This window comes from Sinocyclocheilus rhinocerous, unplaced genomic scaffold, assembly GCF_001515625.1.
Source record: "Sinocyclocheilus rhinocerous isolate Xijiao unplaced genomic scaffold, SAMN03320098_v1.1 scaffold222, whole genome shotgun sequence".
Lineage (NCBI taxonomy): Eukaryota > Metazoa > Chordata > Actinopteri > Cypriniformes > Cyprinidae > Sinocyclocheilus > Sinocyclocheilus rhinocerous.
In genome coordinates this window covers 1,237,121-1,259,921 of record NW_015625652.1, presented here as the reverse complement: position 1 = coordinate 1,259,921, position 22,801 = coordinate 1,237,121, and the positions used below count along the sequence as shown (strand labels likewise).

General features: G+C 36.2%; 2 protein-coding genes across 2 annotated transcripts in view; both read right to left on the bottom strand.

Moving 5' to 3' along the window:
• LOC107705398 (protein prune homolog) overlaps positions 1–8,640 on the bottom strand; it is a 12,130-nt gene extending 3,490 nt beyond the window's left edge. The window contains exons 1-7 of the mRNA XM_016508674.1: positions 8,452–8,640; positions 4,574–4,678; positions 4,247–4,449; positions 3,030–3,214; positions 2,674–2,832; positions 2,456–2,550; positions 725–883 (exon numbers count right to left, since the gene is read on the bottom strand). Coding sequence (XP_016364160.1) covers positions 725–883; positions 2,456–2,550; positions 2,674–2,832; positions 3,030–3,214; positions 4,247–4,449; positions 4,574–4,678; positions 8,452–8,490 — 945 coding nt within the window. The 5' untranslated portion in view covers positions 8,491–8,640. The remainder of the gene's footprint in view (positions 1–724; positions 884–2,455; positions 2,551–2,673; positions 2,833–3,029; positions 3,215–4,246; positions 4,450–4,573; positions 4,679–8,451) is intronic.
• Positions 8,641–9,650: 1,010 nt separating this feature from the next.
• On the bottom strand, positions 9,651–22,000 carry LOC107705358 (unconventional myosin-Ie-like). The gene is made up of 27 exons (XM_016508619.1): positions 21,577–22,000; positions 20,359–20,496; positions 19,856–19,945; positions 19,394–19,488; positions 19,202–19,289; positions 18,338–18,427; positions 17,585–17,716; positions 17,216–17,350; positions 16,992–17,124; positions 16,647–16,843; positions 16,081–16,161; positions 15,906–15,992; positions 15,736–15,822; positions 15,476–15,643; positions 14,782–14,867; positions 14,341–14,422; positions 13,890–14,095; positions 13,643–13,787; positions 12,853–12,967; positions 12,488–12,657; positions 12,183–12,328; positions 11,600–11,746; positions 11,336–11,493; positions 10,709–10,783; positions 10,426–10,618; positions 9,869–10,044; positions 9,651–9,775 (listed from the first exon to the last, which is right to left on the bottom strand). The coding sequence occupies exons 1-27, from the start codon at positions 21,577–21,579 to the stop codon at positions 9,699–9,701; spliced, it is 3,300 nt and encodes a 1,099-aa protein (XP_016364105.1). The 5' UTR covers positions 21,580–22,000; the 3' UTR covers positions 9,651–9,698.
• Positions 22,001–22,801: the final 801 nt, after the last annotated feature.

Genomic DNA, 22,801 nt, shown 5'->3' with positions numbered 1-22,801 from the left:
AAATTTTGTCATCATTTACTCACCCTCATGCTATTCCAAACCTGTATGCGTCTCTTTCTTATGTTGAACATAAAAGAAGATATTTTGAAGAATGCTGGTAATCAAACAGTTGATGGTTCCCATTGACTTCCATAGTATTTATTTCCCTACTACAGAAGTTTACGGGGACCAACAACTGTTTGGTTCTTCAAAATTCTTCAAAAATCTGTGTTCAACATAAGAAAGAAACTTATATAGGTTTGGAACGACATAAGGGTGAGTAAATGATGACAGAATTTTCATTTTTGGGCAAACTATTCCTTTAATGCATCCTTGCTGAATAAATGGACTAAAAATATCTTACTTTTGAACAGTAGTGTATTTCCAAGTAAAAAAAATAAAAAATTAAGTGATCAGGAATCGACTGGCTCAAGCAATTGTTGCCATTTTTACATGAACATTAACCAACATTAAAAGACTGGAAATAAAGCATAATAAAGTACAAACTGGGAAACCCTGTTAATTGGTTATAAAGATCTTTGCTGATCTTAATTCTTGCTGAGGGTTTATCATCAAATACATTCGATAAAAGACTTGTTGAATCCTTCAAGGTGAAGAGTGTGCTTTTTGTTTCAAAATTAATTTGCTATTTTTTTTAAACTCCTAACCTGGCCAAATATGCAGTCAATTATAAGTAAGCCTTTTGTAGCTTCATTCCTGGAAAGATATAAAGCGTAATGAGTACCTCTTCCCTGTAGACAGTGCTGGAGCTGTAGACGGCTAGCTGTCGGAGGGGCTGCTTGTTATCAATGAAAGAGATTGTCATGGCAACCACCAGGTTGTAGTTGTGATTGTGGCAGAACTCACAGAGGTCCTGCTGTAGTCCACGCCTCTGAAGAAAAGCCTAAAGACAGAACAGCACTTTTAACATGTGCGCATCATAAGAAGAAAATAAAAACTCATTTCACTTTTCAAGACAATTTCAAATGAGATACATATTTGCAATGCCCAAAATGTTCCTTCTGTTGTGTAAAGTTTTGATGCCTTCGAATTCCAACATATATCTTTGTTTCAGCTAAGATATTAAGAAAATTTCATTAGTGTAAGGTATTTTAATGAAATATAAATACATTACTGAAAAACATAATCTTTAAAATATGCAGAGATCAATCAAACAGTTTTATTTTATGAAATACCTCTGATCTCTTCTGAATCATTTGACATATATTTCTGATTAACTTCTTTGGCAATTTATACACATATACACATACACACACACACACACACGCACATATTAAACAATGTTATGTATTGTAATCAGCATTTTTATTCCCATAATTTATCTGAACTTATCTCTGGATATTCAGCACTGAACAAAACAGGTTGGATGCCCGGAGGTTAACGTCTGGTGTAATCAGTGGGTGTGCGAGACAGGCCGCCCAGCCCTGCGGTGAGTCTGGGTGTGTCTGACTTGGAATCGGTTGTGCTTCAGTATTAATGAGGAATTCACATGAGGAGTCATGAGGATGGGCACATGAGCACACTTTGTGCCCACAACAGTAGTTCCTTACATTTCACAGTCTACATTTCCTCTCTGTCTTTGTGGAACCGAGTGCTGAGGCTAAATGCATAGCACAAACACAAGATTCACTTCATTTAGGACAAAACATGTCATTTGCACGTGATCTTCTAAATTTAAAGTAAGCATCAGAAATAGTCGTGCCAGCATGTTTTAGAAATGCCTGGATATTCAGCACTGAACAAAACAGGTTGGATGCCTCGCACACATATATACACATGCATAAAACAAGCATCTTTTGTTTTTGGCCATGCATCACTGTTTATTTAGCAACTTGTGCTATAAGTATTATATAACTTCAAGATGAAAGAATTCAAAGTTACTTTTAAAAAAACAAGAATACACTCTGCATATATAGCAAACAATTGTTCAGTACTGGATCTCATTTAATAGTTAATAAAACGGACTGAGTAATGCGTGATGTTCAATCACTAAAAAGTGAGTTTTATTGTTTAAAACCTGTATTGAAATGATCATGTTAGTAATGTATTACTTCCTTCATTGTTCCTATGTAATATTGCAATTAAAAAATAAAAATAAATTAATAAATGCTATTCTTATATTTATTTTTATTTTCCTTTCATTGTGTCCGTTTGAAAGAAAGACAATGAAAGAAAAAGAAATATTCAATGAATGGACATTACAGAATTTTACTATAGCAATTAAAAAATTACTTTGTACTTCTTTTTAAGGGTGTGATTAAATCTTTTAAAAACACCGATCAGGTCACAAAAATAAAAAATCAAATTATTAAAATGTATTGTATATATCTGCAAATATCAGTATAAATAACACAGTTTTGGTTAAAAGCTGTATCAGCCAAATCAATACATTCCAAGCTTCTGAGATTGTAGAAGCTTTTAGAGGTCAAGTGAAATATGTCAAAACAGCACTGACCTCTAGTGTCATGTAAATGACACTGACAGCCAATTTTAGATCTCCACCAGATGCTGCTTTCATGTCTTTCAACAGCATCTGTTCTGTAGAGAGGCCTGAAATACAGGACAGTACCGTGAAATTACTTTCAATGAATTCATGCATTCAAATTATACGGTTTAATATGTCTACATCAAGTGGTTTGTTTCATTAACCTACACAGTACAAGATCCTCTCACCTGACACGTCAAACTTGGCATTCTGTAGCGACTGAAAGAGAGCGCCCCTCTTAGGCAGTTTTGGAAAACGTTTCTCCAAAAAGACGGCGTACTGGCTGTCCTTAGGGGTGACTTTACCAGCTTCAGGTGCCATGTTAACACAGTCTAGTATAATGGTACCTGTCAACACATACATTTTGCAAGTTAACAAGATGTTATCTTTCTGCTGACATCTCGCATCTCTATCAAGTATCTCTTCTGGCTAAATGCCACTGAAGCCCATGCTGAGCCCATCTGATGTCTAACAGATTTTGCCGCAGTCATGCTGTGAGATCTCACATTCCTCTCCGTGTTTATCACATCGCCATGACACTCACCGTATAAAAGCTGAGCCACTTGTTGGTCGAGCACCTCAGGTGCTTTTTGGGCAATGCGCTCAGTCACCAAGGTGGCACAGGAGCCCACGGGCTCCACAGTGATGGGACAGGAGGGGGATGTGGGCCTCTGTAGGAGGTGATGGTCAATCACTTCCACAACTGCGTCCTCCAGCTCACTGTCAGCACTACAGAATAACACAGACTTACTATAAAAGAACTGACCAAATCTCCTGATCTTCACTTCAAAAGTTAACTGGCACTGCACAGATTTTAAAAAATAAAAATCAATAATATCTATGATCTATAAATAAATGGTAAATAGGTAAAATGTCTCAGTTCAGTACGAATCCTGCTTCTGTGGTCACAGGTTCGGTACAATAAACACTTCATATGTCGCTATTAGTGGTGAACTAATTAGATTAATATATAATAACTGTTTTACCATATTCTGATATTTATTTTTTGTTGCCATTCAATTTTAACGAGACCGTTTTACCACACATTTACAAAAATTCAGGCATATGGTGTAGTAAAATGCTTCATAATACTATTGCAATTAATTATTATTATTATTATTATAAAGGTATTATTGCTATATTAAATATATAACTATTACTGTTCAAAAGATTGTGGCAGATAAGATTATTAATTTTTTTAAAAGTCTCCTATATGCTCACCATTTTAAAATGACAATAAAATTACAATTTAAAATAACAGTTTTCAATTATAATATATTTTAAAGCATAATTTATTCCTGTGATGGCAAAGCTAAATTTTCAACAGTTATAACTCCAGTCTCCACATCACATGATCTTTCAGAAATCATTTTAATACAGTGATTTGGTGCATAAGAAACATTTTCTGTTATTATCATTCCTGTTTCGTTGCTGCTTAAATTTTTTTTTAGGATTCTTTAAAGAATGCCATTTATTTAAAATAGAAATAGACATTTTGTAATTAATTAATACATTTTGATTAATTTAATGCATCCTTGCTTAATAAACATGTTAATTCCTTTCAACAACAACAACAACAACAAATCTTACTGACCCCAAACTTTTGAACAGTAATATATATTTTGAATATATTTTATATATTAAAATGAAAATTCAGCTAATGAATTACTCGAAAATTGCATTCCTTTTATATGTGACGATGGAAGACGGAACATGGTGTAGTACACACACTGCATTTGTGCTACAGAACAGAAGACTGACCTGGGCAGAACATTGTGGTCGACCAGGGTCAGTGTCAGCTGTTTGTTCTTGTGCAGGCCGTGGAGGTCCACCTCGTCTCTGAACAGCAGGCAGTCCTGCGACAGACCGGTCTCTCTCAGCAGAAAGGTGCTGTCAGAGTGCAAGGGGAACTCAGCCCGTGGGATGTTGAGCACAGGGACCGGCATCCTCTTACAATCAAGACTCTATGAGACGACAACATTAATGATGAACAAAACAATAATCCAGAATTATCACGTCTATTATCTCTGACACAATTTTCCAAGAACACTGCAGCAAAAGTGGTTTATTAGGTTGGGCATTGCATACCTTTGAAAGAAAGTAGGCGAAGGTCAGGGCTGATACCATGGAGTCCATATCACAAGCCTCATTTCCCATTACGACATGCAGCCCTGGGCTGTTCTTACTACAAGCCTGAGAATGAAACAGAACAGTGTCACAGGCTGCTGGACTAATATAGGACAAGAATTCATAACGTATAACTGCAAACCTAGTTCTTCATAATAAGGCTTTGGTGGCCTCTATTAAACCAGGCTGCAATGCAAAACTGAAATGTCTGTTTGTGGTTTCTGTGACATTTCCTATGCACAAATATTTACAGCAAGTAGCAAGTACATGACAAGCTAAAAATGCATCCAATAGGCTGTGAGGACTTCCAGCTCCACAAAGTGCTTCATCTGACAAACAAACAGTGTTGAACTTATGATCACCCAGTCTCTCTATATAACCGGCAGCCAGTGGGAGGTGGAGTACAATGTGTCAGAGATAAAACACATTTTGTTGCTTCTCACCAGATATAGTACAGCAGTATATTCTTTTAACAGATGATAACATGAATGACAACAAAATTCATTTTCTTTTAAGGTAAATATTTGTTCTTAAAGGGATAGTTAATCTAAAAATGAAAAGTATGCCATTGTTTACTCAATATTCAAACCTGTATCACTTGCTTTTTTTCTGTGGGACATAAAAGGAGATGTTTTGATGAATGCTGATACTGCTCTTTTTCATACAATAAAACCATACAATGTCCAGGGGTTATCAATAAAGAAAGAAAGAAAAAAAAAAGCTCCATAAAAGCAGGCCATATGCACTATATATAGTCAAATTATATATTTGTGACTTGTTTTTATTAGCTGAAAATCTTCCTCTCTGCCACAGCTCAAATCTCATCCACGCTTACACATATTCAAATACTGTGCGAAAATATTTAACGTTAACAATAATGTAACCAATTTGTAACCAACCCTCATGTCTTTCCAAACCTGTAAGACCTTCATCTTCTGGAGTTCATCTTTGGAACACAAATGAAGATAAATAAAGTCTTTATTTTTGTTTTCTTTGTGCAGAAAAAGTATTCTTGTAGCTTTATAAAATTAAGGTTGAATCACTGATGTTACATGGACTATTTTAACAATGTCCTTACTACCTTTCTGGGCCTTGAAAGTGGTAGTTGTGTTGCTGTCCATGCAGGGTAAGAAAGCTCTCGGATTTCATCACAAATATCTTAATTTATGTTCCAAAGATGAACGAGGGTCTTACGGGTTTGGAACGACACCAATGTGAGTAATTGACGACAGAATTTTCATTTTTTGGTGAACTATCCCTTTAAATTTCAGTGCTTTCGTAACATGAATAATAGTATGGCTTCAGAAAACTTGGAGCATGCACTACTGTTAAAAATCTGGAGTCTGATTTTTACTGTTTCTGATGACTCACCGAGGCTGCATTTATTTAAAAATAGAGTAAAAATAGTAAAATTGTGAAATATTATTACAATTTAAAATAACTTTTATTTTGAAATATTTTGTTCTTGTAATGGCAAAGCTGTATGTTCAGCAGACACTATCGCTCTAGTCTTCACTGTCACATGATCTTTTATAAATTATTCTAAATATGCTGATTTGGTGCTCATTATTGGTCAATTTAATGCATCCTTGCTGAATAAAAGTATTACTTTCCTTATAAAAAAAAAAAAAATCGACACTTTCTAACGGTAGTGTAGTTATGGACTACATTTATGTTACTTAAAATGTGTTTTTCTCTCTCTCTCTCTCTTTTTTGGGAACTTAAGAACCCACAATTGTATATCAAAGCCTATTTGCTGGACCACTTGTGAGATGAAGAGCACTTTTAATAGAATAACACCGAATGCATCGCCCTGGATTCAATAAAACCTTTTATCTCTCCCCATGATGACTCCTCTTCCAGCGTTAATTAGCATTTGGCCTGCTCCATTACTCCAGCCGAATACAGAAGCCATCCGTGACGTCAGCATTAAATGATGTACTCTGATCTGGGCAAGCGTTTGTTTGAAATGCTGGAAGATGGACAGTCAACACAGTGACTGAGCTCACAGTTGGCACAGATCAGGGGTGAGGCTTTGGCAAGATCTCTCTTTGTCATGTGATAATCATCACCAAAATCCTTGTTAGATGGGGAAGTGCAGGAAAAACATGCTTATTTATGTCCATATGTGCATGGCCGGGGGACAGCGCAGGAAGTTAGTCACTGCAATCATGTGAAATGGACCACAGGACAGTGAGTAAACAGTACAGAACCTGCGGGTCTTGGGTCAGGGTGGAAAAGAGCTCTTGTGTGTGCTCTATTTGCAACCTCACGCTTCAGTGCAGACAAAAAGCACTTTAACCACAAGTGCAACTGTATAATTTCTTCAATCATTGACTGAATTAGTTAAAGAAGCCATCTCTGCTTGCTTCCATGAGCTGAGGCTCAAGGTAAACAGGGGGCTTCAGTATATCCACCCAGCAGTGGGCGAGTGCAGGTGTCAGGGTGTTTGGGTTTAAAACAACAGTGTTTAGGGTGGAGAGATGCACTGCTGTTGGACAGATGCTGTCAGGATCATGTGCACCGGACAGCAGGTGTTATTGTCTCTGCAAACAGGGCCACCTTCAGTTTTGAAACTGAGTGCATTAAGCTGAAAAACTAGAAAAGTGGGAATTGTTCTTATTGACTAAACACACTGACAGCACCTTTAGAAAATAGTTTCTATCTGAAGCTCCAAAAGATCCATTTGCACCAAACAGCTCATTAAATTTGTTTTAAACAGTTTTTAATAGTGTACAATTATAAATGGTAAAAGTGTGTACATTTATGTGTGTAAAATTATGTGTACATTTAATAATAATAGCCTAATAATAATAATAATAATAATTTATATACACGGCCGTTCAAAAGTTTGGGACCAGTAAGATTTTTAATGTTTTTTTTTTTTTTAAAGATGCTGCTTCTGCTCATCAAGGATGCATTTGTTTGATCAAAAATACAGAAAAAAAGTAATATTGTGAAATATTACAATTTAAAGTAACTTTTTTTCTATTTTAATATATTTTAAAATGCAATTTATTCTTGTGACGCAAAGCTGAATTTTCATCATCCATTATTCCAGTCTTCAGTGTCACATGATCCTTCCAAGATCATTCTGATTTATTAACAATATGCTGATTTATTATGAATGTTGAAATATTTTTTTTTTTAAATATATTATATTAATTTATAATATATAATATAATATTATATAATATATAAATAACAAATATAAACAAACATGCTTGCGTACTTTCTCTCAATGTAATGTTAGTTGTTTCTATCATTGGCTCATGCGGCCAGGGTCTTCGCCTGGCGCGTCATACCATATGACTTGTGTCAATATCAAGAGTACGTTATATCAAACAAAGCATTCATTAATTATCACACCAAGCCATTATAAACGGTGAACACACTCGTGATTATGTATGTCTAAACAAGCACAGTGCAAGCTCTGGCCACATTTTAAGTAGGTAAAATGGTAGAAGCAAACATACCACGCGTAACCCTCTCTCTTAATATTTTTTTTTTTAAACCTGTGATACTTTTTTCAGGAAAAAGTAAAAAAAAAAAAAAACAGCATTTAATCAAAATAGAAATATTTTCTAACAATGTAAGTCTTTAACATCAATTTTTATTAATTTAACACATCCTTGCTGAAAAAATAATAAATTTCTTTAAAAAAAAAATAAAAAAAATACTTTTACTTAATTTCTCTGATCCCAAATCGTGATTATGTATGTCTAAACAAGCACAGTGCAAGCTCTGGCCACATTTTAAGTAGGTAAAATGGTAGAAGCAAACATACCACGCGTAACCCTCTCTCTTTTAAGCGTAACGTTACTGTACCATAGTCTTACCTTAAGCACATCGCGACAGCTCCGTAAATATGCCTCCATTGTTACACGGAGCCCGAGGGTTTTCACGTAACGGAATATCCTAAAGGAGTATAAAATGCCCTTCAGTGCCTCTGAAATGTGCAGAGTGTCTCAGCGGTTCACCGTGTGTAAATTAAGCCACTCGGATTCAGAGGTTTGCGCGAGAAGCCAACTACGTCCTGACGTCACATGGTGTGCCGGGAAATGTAGTTTGTTGTGGACACACGAGAAACCTTAAAGGGGTCATATGATGCTTTTTTAAAGATGTGTTAGAACGAGCCGTTTTAGGGGGGGCGTGTCAGAGTCTTAACTTTGATAAAGAATATCTCTTTGGTTTTGAGACTTTAGTCTTTGCAACTTCAGGGATCTTATCTATGCACAATCAGCTTGTAACACTCCAAAGAGAAAGGAAAACTTGAAATCGCATCATATGACCCCTTTAAAATGAGAGGGTCCATGTGTTACTGTTGAGATCATCTGTTCTCTATGCTAATGTTCTCCTAAACGGTGACAAAGTTGAAATGATCTGATATTTTATCAAATATACACGTTTGAATTTTTAAATATTTTTCTGAGGGAAAATGAAACTACTCCTGCACAACAGAGATTTTTGTCCAATCAAATGCTAACTACATTAAGTCCCTCAATTTTGCGGTTTCATTACAAAATTGTCTACAAATGAGAAATTGTGCGTGTCAAATGAATGAACAGGCCTTTAAGACATTATTTTTGATGTTTATAATGAAAACATTTTACCAAAAAATGGTTCCATTTAATTTTTTTCTCCATGTATCTGAAAACAGCTTCTCTGATTTTATACAATTGTACAATATCAGTAAAAAAAAAAAAAGTAGAAATTGAACCTTTAAAATACAAATCTAGTAAAATACATTAAAATATTTTATCTACTTTCCAAAAAACACATGAAAAAAAATTGTTTTACACTGGGTAACATGGTGAAACAGCATTATAGTTTTTCTTCTAGTTACGTCTAACATTACTTTCTATTAAAAAAATTAAAACATTTCATCTGATTTATGTAGGTGGTCTAATGTAGCAAGTTAGCAACACATCTTTGTTAGGGTGGCACCTTTTGCACCCTGTGTAGTAAACATCAATGATCTTGGGGATATGATTCGGCACGAAGTGGCTTTGATATAACGCTGATGCTTTGTTCTTCGTGATTGAATTTCTGCAATGAATCACATTCTGTCCAATAGCATGCCGGTTTAGATCTTCTCAACGTAGTTGCCAGGAAACATGCCTTCCTTTCCTCGAAGACAGCCTTTCCACCAACCTGAAGGATCTGGGCAGACAGCACATCTTGGGTTAGTGCAGCATTCGCTAACCCAATATAATCTGTATAAATTTCACTTTTAATGTTATAAAAATAGATTACCTTCACATGTGATTTCTATGATATCCTCTGCTTGAAAGCTGAGCTCATCTGTGTCCTGAGCATCATAAGCGTAGATTGCTCTGCACTGTGGGGTGCGGGGTCTGGGTTTGGGTTTGGGTTTGGGTCCCCCTGAACCTGGAAGAGGCTTGTACTCTTTTGAACGTCTGCGATGCATTCTGAGAGAAAACAAAGGGAATATTTCCTTTGAAAGACTTAAATAACAATTGTCATTCAAATCAAAACTAACAATTCTCATAAAAACTGAAACTAAATATCTAACTATATACCTAATAATTTAGGTATCTCTGAAAAAACTAATACTGACAGAGTGAAGATCAAATTGAATTCAAATGACACTGAAAACAGAAATAAAAAAAATACTATAATAACCTGAATGACAGAATTAATTTCTTAAAACCGTGTGTTACAATTACTAACATACTGATCTGTGAGTTCCAGCCAAACAAGGTTTAAGATTGTAAAGTCTTCAGTCAGTATATAATTCTTCTAATTGCTTGTATCTGAATTTCTTGCTGTCAGTTGATCCGTCATCTCACCCAGCCACGCCCTGATCAGGAACATTCATGAAGCCCATATCAGCGTAGATCTGGCTCTCACGTTGACTGTGACGAGATCCCCGGAGTCTGGGAAGGGTGGGCTGATCCATACTGGACTGCTGGCGGAGCAGAGAGTTTCTACCGGCATGCTGCCCCTGGGTTCCTCTTCCTCGACGATCAGACTTAGGAGGCTCTGAAATCACAGGCCATAGGAACATTTTTAAACTATTTCTAAAACAGTTTAGCTGAAGCTTTTGTGAAATGTGTAAAATTGTGGTCTTACCACGTGAATACTGGCCTACATTGCGATTTTGGTTCCCTATGTACCTGCTTTTTCGGTTGTCACGGCGAGTGGGTCCTGCAAAAACGATAATTATGACATATTAGAAAAAAGTCTTTCATCTCACTTTTGAATTTTCTAAAAATCCTGGAAGAAAAATATGATTGTTTTCACAAAAATATTAAGCAGCACAATTGATTTTAACATTGATAATAATAAGTTTATAAGCATATTCATGTTTTTTATGCACCAAATCAGCATATTAGATTTATTTCTGAAGGATCATGTATCCTGAAGACTAGAGTAATTCAGCTTTGCATCACAGGCATAAATTACATTTTAAAATATGTTAAAACCAAAAACATTTCTTTTAAATTGTAATAATATTTCACAGTTTTTACAGTATTTTTGATCAAATAAACACAGCCTTCATGAGCATAAGAGAAAAAATCTTACAAACCCACATTTTTGAATGGGGATATTTCTTCATGATCTCAAAATTGTATGCAAAATGGGTGTCAATTTCTCAAGACCACTAAACTGTGATTCTATACCCCAAAAAGTATAACTTGGTGTTGTAAGCATTTAAAATATTTTTTACTAAAACACAAAATTTCACCACAGACTCACTTGCGTTTTTAGGCAGACCGGGTCCAATACTGACAGTCAGGACTTTGCTGCTGGGCTTCAGAACTGCTTCATCACCCTGACCCATCTGAAACTGGATCTGTCGAGAGCCAGCAGATGAAAATGGACCCCATCCTCCTTTCTTCACCTTAAATTCAAGTCTGATAGAGAAAAATGTTCAATGTTGAAATTACAAGACCAACATATCCTACTTTTCTGAATAATACAGCACATGGTCAATTTCTCAGTGAGGGAAATATTGCTCACAGGTTGTTAAACTTCAGCGGCAGCTTTTTCCGTGTTTTTTCCTCGTAACGCTTGAACAGAAGACTGAGGAACTCGGTTTTAAAGACAGACTGCAGCACACTGTCGTATTGATCCTCATGCAATATGAAGAGGTCATCCTGTAAAGTGCTGAGGAAAGAGAGATACAATAACTGATCAATAACCCATCATCCATATGCAATTTAGAAATGATAAAAACCTGCTTAAATACTGGTTTAAAGGCATCATTCACTCACCCACACGTTGTTCCAAACCTGTATGATATTTTGAAGAATGTAGATAAGCAAAACTTCGACAGTATTGAAAAAAATACTATGGAAGTCAATGGGAATCAGAAACGGGTTAATAACATTCTACAAAATATCTTTTGTGTTCAGCAGAGGAAAGAAATTCATACAGGTTTGGAACAAATTGAGGGTGAGCAAATGATCACAGAATTTTGATTTTTGCTGAACTTTATTTTTATTCTACTTTAAATGTATGATTTATTAATCATTTTGAAGCTTTGATGTAGGGAGATCCTTCAAGGCCTAAAGGTTATCATGAATATTACATGATAGAGTACCTAAGAGAGACAGACTGGATTTTTTCCACCTCTATTTTTCTCTTCAAGACCTCCCGAATCTGGCCTTTCTCAGGACCCTGTTTCACCTTCTCACGTCCAATCAAATAGAGGAACTTAGGGCTGAGAATGAGGTCACGCTTGACAGTCTGTGGGTGTTGAAACAGCATGTGAGTATGTGTCAGATGAACTACATGTGCAGAATAAAACATCTGTTGGTTCAGTAAACTAGCACAAAATACTACTAAACAGTTACTCAGGAAGTGAGCTATGAGTTTCAGTATGTTAAAGGGGACGTCGAGTCAAACCTTAAATCTGCGGTCATATTTGACCACCACGTCAGCAAAATCAACCCTCTCCCTACGACCCAAGAACTGTCGAATCTCTGGATGGTTGTCCATGCCAATGTAGTCTCCCATGAAATTGCGGTTCAGACTGTTCTTTCGTCTCTCCTTCTTGTTCAGCAAGAGATCAGAGGCTGAAAGCATTACAGAATCGTGTGATTGAAAATGAAGTTAATTTGATTCTATTCCAAAGGCCCTATATATTAGATTTGAGTCTTTTTGTCCATTTTTATTGACTGATACAGAAGATGGGATACAAAGAGCAATGGGGTCTGGACTGAATTCTTTTTCTGCATGTATCAAAGAGAGGAATCTGAATGAACTCTTACCTTCCTCTCTCATCCGGACGTACTTGCGCACAGCGATGTGTTTGCGCCAGGCTTGCTGGATTACCCGAGCATATCCGTTGTATTTCCTTTCCCTCATCTCCTCCAGCAGGAACAACTAAAGATTGACATAATCACACTTATTTGTCATAGTCATCACTGTTGAATATCAACAAAATATTTCAGAATATCAACAAAATGCAATCACAAAATGACCAAAGCAAATTTGAGAAGCGTGTCCACTCACTTCGTTAGGTGTGTAACAAATGACACACTATACTCTATGCACTACATACTCAATCGTCTAGTATGCAAATTATATAAGGTTATTTAGTCTTGTCCAACATTTCACAATTTTTTTGGTTAACTAAGTGCATCATCTGGGCATTAGAAATGCACTTTTTCACACTACTTATACTAAAAAAACAGCATACTGCATAAATACGTGAATTAGGACGCACCTATAGTGTCTATTCTATATAAACAAAGTTTTGAAAAAACATAGTTCTACAAGAAGCCATGTGAACCACAGCTGAAGAACATTCACTTAAGTCTAAATGACTTTTAATCTTTTGCACATCGCCAAAGGAATGCATTTACGTAGCCAAACTGCAAAGTAATTCAATTTGTCCATGACTAAAATAAGTGACCCACCTCTAAAAAAAGTTACAACAGCAAAAAAGGGACATAGTCCCAAAAGTTCAGTTAATGAATTAGGCATTTGAAGAAAACATCACATTAAATTACAACTGTAACATTATCACTACCTTCAAGTTACAAAAAAAGTACATACAGATTCTGGGGCCTTGATGAAGATTTTGGTCTTGCCCAGCTGGTACTGGTCTGAGTCCATGTTGACAGATTTTAAAAGGTGCAGGACACCCTGTTTCTCATCCCCTCTCCACTGAGGCCATGTTTCTCTGGTCAAGATGGCATATCTGAGCAAATATATATATTATGTCACAGTTTTTTCCAACTTAACAAAATTTCCATATATAGCATTTGGCATCTTTACAGGCATTTGTAAGAGCTGATTGTACCTTTGCAGGAATTTCTTGAAGACGCGTCGGAAGGCATAGCCAGCCCTGCGAACCCGGATGTTCTCCCGCAGTCCCAGATATTCTACTTGGTGTTTGGCGCGGCTTTCCTCCCAGTCGCGAGGCTTTTTGGTCTCATTGGGCTTGATGCATCGAATATAGTGAGGGGTGCATTTCATTAACGTCTGGACCAGATTATTTGCCTGTTTCTGTAAGGGGAGAAGGGAGAAAAAATAAACAATTGCATAACACAAATCTAAGAGCATAACATCACATTCATGTATCATACAAAACTGTAACTATACACAGCATCCAGCACCCTCGGCAGGCACTAAATGCAAGCTGGCCAAGTAACTTTGTTAGGAACTGAAACACAATACACGGTTTAAATCAAATTGTAGGAATATTTCTAGTTAAGTGTGCATTTCTCTGTTTTGTAAACCAGTTCTTTTACCTTAATCTTTGAACCTGCAGTGGTGGGACGGCCCCTTTTCTCAGCCTCAAGGTTCTCTGGGAACAAATCTCTGATGAAGGCGCTATGGATATGACCAGAAAAAGAGATCAATCATTTCAAACATCTCTGAAGCCCTAATACTGTTTATTCTTTACCAGCACATGGAAGACATAATCATAGAGCTGCCTCTAGTGAAGTAATACACCACAGAATATCTCTCACAAGAAAAAACTTATCTCTTACCATCCTCCATAAAAATGCTACACCATATTGATTTTATGATTTATTTATGCGATTTATTATTTCATTAAGGAATTACTGCCGGACTGCAGATGTTCTGAATTGGTGCATGAGTGCATTTAGGGGCTTTTAAAAAGCTTCTGCTATAATCCAGCTGACATGGGCTAAAATACTAGTAAATATAACCACATGACCACTTACAACTCACTGCTCTGCATGAGCTCGATGATGTCATTGAACAGCACATCCCTGTTTCTCTCACAGAAGCCGCTCACATCATACGACACCTGGAAATAAGAGCTCTTATTACTCTCACCAAGAAGTGAATCAATATCAGAGTGACTCTACTCGCTGGAAGCACACTAAAACACTCAAGGCATCTAAATTCAGTATAATACTCATGTTGCCAATGTGCAGGCGCACAGAACTCTTAATGAAGAATTAATACACCCTTATTGACATTTATTAGGTATTTTAGCATTGTGCATTTATCTTATTAATAGGAATTCTGATAATTTTTGCTCTGTTTAAAACCATGTTTAAATCCATTCTGTAAAAAATCCCCCAAATTACTGCAAATTTCAAACTGCTGTCAAACCAACAATGTACGTATTTATAGATTTGAAAAGTTAGTGCTGCTTTATGGAACCTATCAGGTGACAAAAATATTTGAATTAAAAAATATTAGTAATTGTTTAATTAATAAACAAAGGTATGAGACACACACACACACACACACACACTCTCTTCATCCACAGTAGGGGGCAGTGTTGCATCCACACTACTGCCAGCCATCAGAAAAGTGCATTTAATACAATCTGATTGTTTACCATTTATTATTTTGCTAAAGATTTTATAAATAGCTCTATCTGAACATTTGAAAAGTGTCTCTTACCTTGCCTGCATAGTGGTGCACTATGAACCCTTTGTTCCAGCTGTTGAAGTGCTCATGAGTGCCAATTTGCGACTGCAGTTTTTGCAGCAGTGTCTGGTCTGCACCCTCTCCTTTTGCATGCATGGTGGCGCACACATCATCCAGGATGCTCATGATGCCAGGAGGATTCTGGGTTATTAAGATGCCCATTAGATGCCATTAGTTGAATGGGTGTTGTTATGCATATGGCAACCGGTTGATGCTACAAAGTGTAAACTCACCAGTTTGGACTCAATTAAATCACATACAACTTTGTTGTTAAAGTATTCAATTGGTGTCCATTTGATTCCCTCCTGTACGTACTCTTCCTGCAAATGAGATGGAAAACATCAGCAAAAACCTCCCTTGAGACCCATGTGTGTATACATTTATTAAAAATCATTATTCTCACCTGCTCTGCTTTTAGTGTGAGCTCAATAAAAATCTGCTGCAGTTTTTCATTCACAAAGTTAATGCAGAATTGCTCAAATCCATTTTTCTAGAGAGGTAAAGGCATGTGGTTATTTATAAAATTAATATGATGAGTAAAAAGAAGAGGTGCATTTAGAAAACACAAATTAACTCACCTGAAAAATTTCAAAACCATAGATGTCCAGAACTCCAGTGTTGAACTCCTCATGGTCTTTCTGCATTGCCTTGTTTATGGTCTTCAAACACAAGCGCAAACTACTTTAAATGACTTTTCTTTAGATTTTTGAGACATATAGTATACTACCATTCAAAAGTTTGAGGTCAGCTTATTTTTTTTAACTTACACTCATTAAAGCTGTACTTATTTAATCAAAGTAAAGTAAAAACAGTAATATTGTGAAATATTTTATTTTTATTCTATTTAATTTTCATCAGCATCATTCTGATATGCTAATTGGTGGTCAAGGAACATTTCTTAATATTATGTTGAAAACAGATGTGCTGCTAAATATTTTTGTGGAACCGTGATTCTTTGCTGAATAGAAAGTTCAAAAGAACAGGATTTTTTTGCAATAGCAGTCTTTTGTAACATAAGAAATGTCTTTACTCTCACTTTTCATAAATCAAAGGCTTCCTTGCGCAGTAGTACTCTTTTCTTAAAAAATAAAAATACAATCTTACTGACCCAACACCATTTTTATAGTAATTGAAATTGACTCACATCAACCAAGTAGTCAAAGAGTCTAGAATACAGGGCTTTGGACAGGGCGTCTCGGGTGAAGGAGGCCTGCTCCGTGTTCAAGGTGACAGAAATAGTCTCTGTTTTGCCACCCCACTTGCTGTCCATGATGCGACTGGTCAGTTTGCTCTTTAGACCGTCCTGATTGATTCCCAACAGGTAAGACGGGAATGCCAGGACTGCAGCAGAGTGAGAAAGCTAATTCATTATGCAGCTAAGATAAACATCCTTACACAAGCTCCTCAAGAATTGCTTGTTTTGTACTACTTCTCACGTGGAATCGGATACACCGACCTGCTAAATGATAAAATGCAAGCATAAACTCACAGTCTTCACTCTCCACCACAGCATAGTTGCCCTCCTCTCTGAAAGTGATGTTGCCAAGATGGAGGATTCCTGCCACAATCTGCAGCACAGTGTCCTGTGCATCCAAAGACAGGCCGACCACCGACATGGCAGCCTAAAAATGCAATATATAATTTAGGTTTATACTGAATGGCAGTAACACAACCAGAAGGTTTCTATCAGGGGATTCAATGCTTCACACCCACCATTGTGTCTTCAAACTCCTTCTTGTCATTAACGTCCTCCACGGTGTAGGTGTCAGACTGGTTTAAGTAGAAGTAGTAATCAGGGGTAGTGACGCCTAAATTCTCTCTCTGCTCCTTGGTGGCTCCTTGCAAGAGCTGTTGCAGAAACATTGGTAACAACAACAACAACATACAGGAATTTTATCCAGTTTCAGTAATCTTCCATACTGACCTGATTTAGTAAGCTACTAATATGACACAATACAATCCACAATTGGCCTAAACTGGATTAAATCACACTGCCGTAACATGACACACAACAATTTGCCAGCTTGCATAACACATCACACACCTTTTCTTGGATGTGTTTCTATGAGTTCACAGCTTTACCTGGTAATATATATGGAAATTCCTTTCCCCATGGTTCTGAGACACTACTCTGGATTTTTCCAATAGGAAGTTGGAGATCTTTCCGCCATCAGGTTCTCCTCCTCGGCTGAACTGAATTTCGAAATATTTTCCCTGAGGTATGAAATAAATATATTATGCAGTGAACTCAAAGCTTGTGCACTGACATTATCGCATATGCATGTGCAGAAAAGAAACGAACAGTAAAGCCTAGTGAACTACAACTTCAGCCTACACACGCACAAACTGCACTCCTACAAGCAAATCCTGCAGCCAACAAGGAGCCAACAAGCTAGAACATGTTGAGAACCAGCATGCTCCAAATGACATTCTGAGAACTGGATAGCACACTGATTCTAGGGACTAAACAGCAGAGAGACTTACATGTTCCTTCTAAAAAATATGTAAAAAAATAAATAAAAATAAAATAATAATCTTAAATATTAAAATATGATTGAATTAATTTCAATATTATTTGATCAGTTACAAAAATCTATTGATAAGATACATATTTCATAAAAAATTATTATATGTATTTTTTTAAATGAACAATTATTAATTATATATTTTTAAATAATACAAAAATAATTCTATTGATTTCTCTCTCTCTCTCTATATATATATATATATAAAAAATAAACATTCTGACTATAAATAATGGAATAAAATGATCACATATAATAAAATGATCTAAAATACATTTCTTCTGAGACGAATCATTGCAGCAAGACTTACAAAGCGACTGGAGTTGTTGTTGCGGACGGTTTTTGCATTCCCAAAAGCCTCCAGGAGGGGGTTAGACTGGAGAATTATCTCTTTAACATGCTAAAAGAGGAAACAACATGACATCACAGACAGTTCAAATATGCCACGTAAGATATGTACACTAAACACTTCATTTGTTTGAATCATTAAATTTTTATAGTTGCTGATGCTGACTGGCGATGAACTGTTCAGTGTCACAGAGGAACAAAGAGATCATTGTCAGATAACTGTCTAGGTGATTTCAAAGGTACTACATTTCACATACAATGAGCACAGAATGTGGGCAATATTAACAAAAGAAACAACCACACCCATGGGTTTACATGAATTTTGGGTTGCGTTCAATCAGGCTCTCTATAAACAAATGGTCTTCTAACAAATGGATTACCAAACCTGTTTGTTAGCCAAACCTGTCTGACCTAAAATATTTACTTGAAGTACCCCCTAAGGTACTTTTTAAGTGAATATTTCAATAATTAAAGCAACAAATTTGCATGTTCACCGTTTTCTGATGTTTGGTTAATGGTCACTTATCATCAAAGTCAACAAATGAAATATTTCATCCTTTTTTAGTAATTTATTTTGATTGTTTTTATTTTATATAAAATGTTATTCATTAAATATTATATTTAATGCAATACTTAATATTAGTTTAATTAATATAATTAACTTATTAGAAATGCAATAAATTATATTATTTATATATTTTTATTATATTTAATTATTAATTAATGAATATATTTAAATTAATTATTAGCTTTTTGTCAAACCCTCCTGAAGTTCCTTCACAAACCCCAGTTTAGGAACCCCTGATCTAGCAGATGATAACCTCACCTGAACTTTAGGTCCACCTCCTGAGACTTTGGAGATGTAGCTCATAATGTACTTGGCTGCCACTGTCTTTCCAGCTCCACTCTCTCCGCTGTATTACAAACACATTCAGATCACATATAATGCAAACCTTTGATGCCATACAATACTTTAAAGGTGCCTCAGGGTGCGGGCGCCAGATCCTTGATCCCTGACCTGATAATGACACACTGGTTCTCGGAGTCAATCATCATGTTGCGGTACATATTGTCGGCCAGAGCGTAGATGTGGGGGGGGTTCTCATACTGCGCCTGCGAATGACAGAATACACACACATTACAGGGTTACAAGTCACATTTGCATGAAATTGAGGTAGAGGCATTATTCCGTAACCAGTAACACATCCTGATTTGCATATGCACTCTCTATGATTTGGCCATCCTGGGGAAGACGTTAACAAATACAGATTTATAGGCAGTCTTTGCGAGCAAAATGGCAAGTCTGGACATGCAGTGGCATTGCTCTTGCTCTACTCCGTCTGGCCACATCTAAATGACTTATCCTGCGGGAATGATTATTCATCTGAACTTTAATTCCATTTAGTATCCATGTAATTAGAGCACGGTACAGTACAGAACTATGTACCGGACACTAATAGAAAATGCATATTGTACTTACGGCTCCCTGATACAGTTCAATCTCACGGTCTGTGAAATATGGCAGCTGTTTAAAAGGGTTCACTGATATCAGCACAGGGCCAATGTATGTCTGAAGAGTTGTGGTTATGGCAAAAATAAATGAATTTTATTCCTGCGATGCCAGTCTTCAGTTTCACAGGATACTTCAAAAATCATTCTATTATGATTGATGTTTATCTAGAAACACTTCGATTATTACCAAAGTTGAAAATGGTGCTGCTTAATATTTCTGTGGAAACAAAAAATTCTTCGGCAGATAAAAAGTTGAAAACAAAAATGATTTGAAATACAAATCTTTCGTAACATTAGAAATGTCTTTACGGTCTCTTTTGATCCCTGTAATGCGTCATTTCTGAATAAAAGCATTCATTTCTTTTAAAAAAGTGACTGACCCTAAACTTTTCAACTTCAACTATAGCGTATATTTAAGTATGCCAGACCAAATAACCAAATAATTATTGTTTATTACAGACTTAAGGATACAAAAATGAAGTCATCCATGTATCTTTTCTTCAGGTTATCTGTGATGCCATCTTCACTGATCTTGGAGAGGAGGACCATGTCGTCCACACCACTGACCTTCACATTCTGGGTCTGCCAGTGATATTTCTCTTTGCTCCCCTGTGCAAGAGAGAAAGATTATTCATACGGTCACCTGCGATTGAATGCTGACATACTGTTGGGTTACATAAAGATTATTTAAATGCATTTTGCTACTTTATGCATTTGGAGGCACTGCATTAGACAAGAGAGCTGGTGTTGAGCAGAATTAATAAGTTAACAAGTTAATTAAAGGGTTAATAAGTGTAAGAATATACTGACTGACTAAGCCAGCAACTCTGCACAGAGGAAATGACATTTATAAAATACTTTCTGTTATGAGCACTTATGAAGCGTTAAAACCTCTGACACTTTGACAAGACAGGACTATTACAACAACAAAACTACTCCTGTACTTGAAAGCTATACAGCTTCATGAGCATGTAATTAAGTCATATACCATATGCAGTGCAGCTATACAACAAAACAAAGAAACGTGAGCCATATTTCTTTCCCTCAAGCCACAAACAAAGGCAAATACTTAGTCGGGAGATTAAGAATGAAGTATGGCCAATTAAATCTGTGATAAATATAATAAGAGTATATCCTCCTTGCACAAGTCATTAACAATAATTCTGAGGAAAATTTGGGCTCCCCTCCCAGATCCTAAATAGAAGGGAAAAACGACTTTCAAAATTCAAATTATTATAATTACTATGTGCTCTCACTGACATTCAACAGAATTGCACAAATAAACTGGACAGATTTCCCTGGTCCTCTCGTGTATTATAGGAATTTCTAAAGTTACTGTGCTTTACATTTTCTTGTCAGTTTTCTTCTTTATATAATGTCCCCAAATCCGAGTTTGATGGAGTTTTTGGCAGGCAAAACGTACACCTAAATATCTATGTATTTCATAAGTTATCCCTGGACTATTTCTTCAGGCCAAACTGATGATTTGGTATTTACTTTGCTAGACAGGAAAATAATGGAGTAAATGTCTAAAATTCGAATGATTCTTCCGATATATAAATTTTTGTTTTGTCGACAGTTAAAATGCAACTTCTATAGTAGTAGATACAGAGCCAGCTGCAGCTTTTAATCTCTTAACTCAACTTAAAACGCTTTTAATAAGTTATGTTAGGTTTTAAAAGCACTTACCATGATGAATTCAAGGTACTTCCTGTATTCACACCCTGTGTAACTTTCAGTCCCGTGTGGACTCTTCGAGGAAAACTTGCAAGTTTCAGGTGAAACTCCAGGATTTAACTAGTCGTCCATTTTATATTCCACCTATAACCTTAGATACGATTTCTTATTTCTATCCAAACGCTTAAACGACTCTGGATATAGTGTTTCACGTATCGGAAACACTTGTGAAACGATTAAATAATTGGTTTTACGGGTGTTGTCCATGCATCGGCAAGTGTAGGCAGGTACTGGAGAGTTTTTCCTTCTTTCTGTTGCGGAAGGAATCGCAGATACTTGCACATAACGGCGCCACCCCACGATCCTGAGCGGATTTACCTGTGCCACAGGTAATCACAGCACACTACATACACAGGAAAATCAGCCTCTGGGCCAGGGCTGGAGGCCTGGAGCTAGTGAGGTGAAACCATTTAAGTGCCTCACAATCATTTTCTGTTATTTACAAACGTAGAAATAAAATGTTAGAAATGTTATTTATACAATTTCTAACTACCCTACTCGGTGCAAGTCTTTTTTTCTGATATCCATTCTCCTTCAAACCAGCAGACGTTTTTAATTTACTTTTCATTTTAACATCCACGGTTAACCATAGTTTTCACTAAAATAACTAGTTATTGCTAGTACAAAACAAAATGCATTTTGCAGTAGTAAAATGTAATTAATAAATGCAGCGTTTTGAAAATGTATTATTATTGTACGAAATACTATTATTTATCATTATTTTTACATTTATTATATTTTTGTAAGGGATCTGCCCAGACATACACTACACTAGAATTTCAATAGTGGTATGTAGGATTGTGATATTCACATTTGCACCAAAAAAATAAATAAAAATATCAATCACAGGGTCTCGAAAGACTTTTTAAAAATATACAATTTGTGTAACGGGAACATTTAATTTATTATACAAAGGAACATTCACAAGGAAGGTTATTCACATGATCTTAAGAGCTGGTCCGTTTTACAAGTTTCAAAGGAAAGTCTGACGTTGAAACAATAGAAGTATAAAATAGTAAAGAGAAAAGATAAGCTTGTTGAAAACGTACACATCGTCTAAACCAGTGGTTCCCAACCCTGGTCCTGGAGGCACCCCAACACTGCATGTTTTGCATGTCTCCTTAATCAAACACACCTGATTCAGGTCATCAGCTCATTAATAGAGACTCCAAGACCT